This window comes from Octopus bimaculoides, chromosome 28, assembly GCF_001194135.2.
Source record: "Octopus bimaculoides isolate UCB-OBI-ISO-001 chromosome 28, ASM119413v2, whole genome shotgun sequence".
Lineage (NCBI taxonomy): Eukaryota > Metazoa > Mollusca > Cephalopoda > Octopoda > Octopodidae > Octopus > Octopus bimaculoides.
The window spans coordinates 1466299-1467630 of NC_069008.1; the positions used below are offsets into that span (position 1 = coordinate 1466299).

Consider the following 1332-nt stretch of genomic DNA (forward strand, 5'->3'; position numbering starts at 1 on the left):
ATATATATATATATATATATATATATATATATATATATGCACAATGGGCTTCTTTCAGTTTCCATTTACGAAATCCACTCGCAAGGTCTCGGCTATAGAAGATACTTGCTCAAGGTGGCCGTGCAGTGGGACTGAACCAGAACCATGTTGTCGGGAAGCAAGCTACTTACCACACAGCCATCAAATCGCAAAAAAATAAAATAAACGACAGAACACATTTTTTTTTTCTAAAAAACAAACCCCTACTTACCTCTGGGAACTGTTTATTAAGTGGTAGCCAAGAACTAAGGGCCAAGACACCAGCAAGGGGTTTTGACAATGTAAATGCTGTGTAAAGGGCTACAGCCCCTCCTTGCGAAAATCCTCCAATCATGACTTTGTTGCTGGGTATACCACTTGATTCTTCTTTGTCAATTAGGTCCTTCACTGGAATCAAAGAAAGACAGGTAAGATAGGATAGGTAGATGGGTGGATGGGGGATAGGTAGAAAGGTGGCTGTATGGACAGACAGGTAAGATAAATAAGATTGGTGGGTGGGTAGAGGGATAGGTGGGTAGGTGGACAGACAGACTGGTATGGTAAGATAGAATCATCAATAGATAGGCAGATAGATTGAATGACGGACAGATAGGGAGATAGACAGATAGGCAGATAGACAGATAGGCAGATAGGCAAATAGGCAGATAGACAGATAGGCAGATAGGCAGATAGACAGATAGGCAGATAGACAGATAGGCAGATAGACAGATAGACAGATAGATTGAATGATGGACAGATAGGGAGATAGACAGATAGGCAGATATACAGATAGGCAGATAGGCAGATAGGCAGATAGACAGATAGATTGAATGATATAGATAGATAGAAAGATATTGAGAGAGACACAAAGATGGACAGAGACAGAGAGGGAGGGAGAAGCAGGGACATAAGTAGCTAAGTGGACAGATAGATATATAGACAGATAGAAAGACAAACATACAGCAGTTAGGGAGAGTTAACTAAGCAGCCAGAGACATAAACACACCAACACCGGTTATCAAGCAGTGGTCGGAGATAAACATAGACACACACACACATAGTTACATATATATGAATATATATATATATATATACGACAAGCTTCTTTCAATTTCCGTCAACCAAATCCATTCAAAAGGCTTTGGTCAGCCTGTGGCTATGGTAGAAGACACTTGCCCAAGGTACCATGCAGTGAGATTGAACCTGGAACCATATGGGTGGGAAACAAGCTTCTTAACACACGGCCATGCTGGTGCCTGTATTGTCTACTGTTGTGGCATAGGCAGGAGCAAAAAAAAAAAAAAATAGTCCATC

At 41.0% G+C, this 1332-nt stretch overlaps 1 protein-coding gene across 2 annotated transcripts in view; it reads right to left on the reverse strand.

The window, feature by feature from the left end:
• Positions 1 to 1332, reverse strand: part of LOC106870586 (acyl-protein thioesterase 1) — a 304640-nt gene that overhangs the window by 2925 nt on the left and 300383 nt on the right. For both annotated transcript variants that reach the window (XM_052977463.1, XM_052977461.1), the window contains exon 6: positions 251 to 426. In XM_052977463.1, the coding sequence (XP_052833423.1) occupies positions 251 to 426 (176 nt within the window). The remainder of the gene's footprint in view (positions 1 to 250; positions 427 to 1332) is intronic.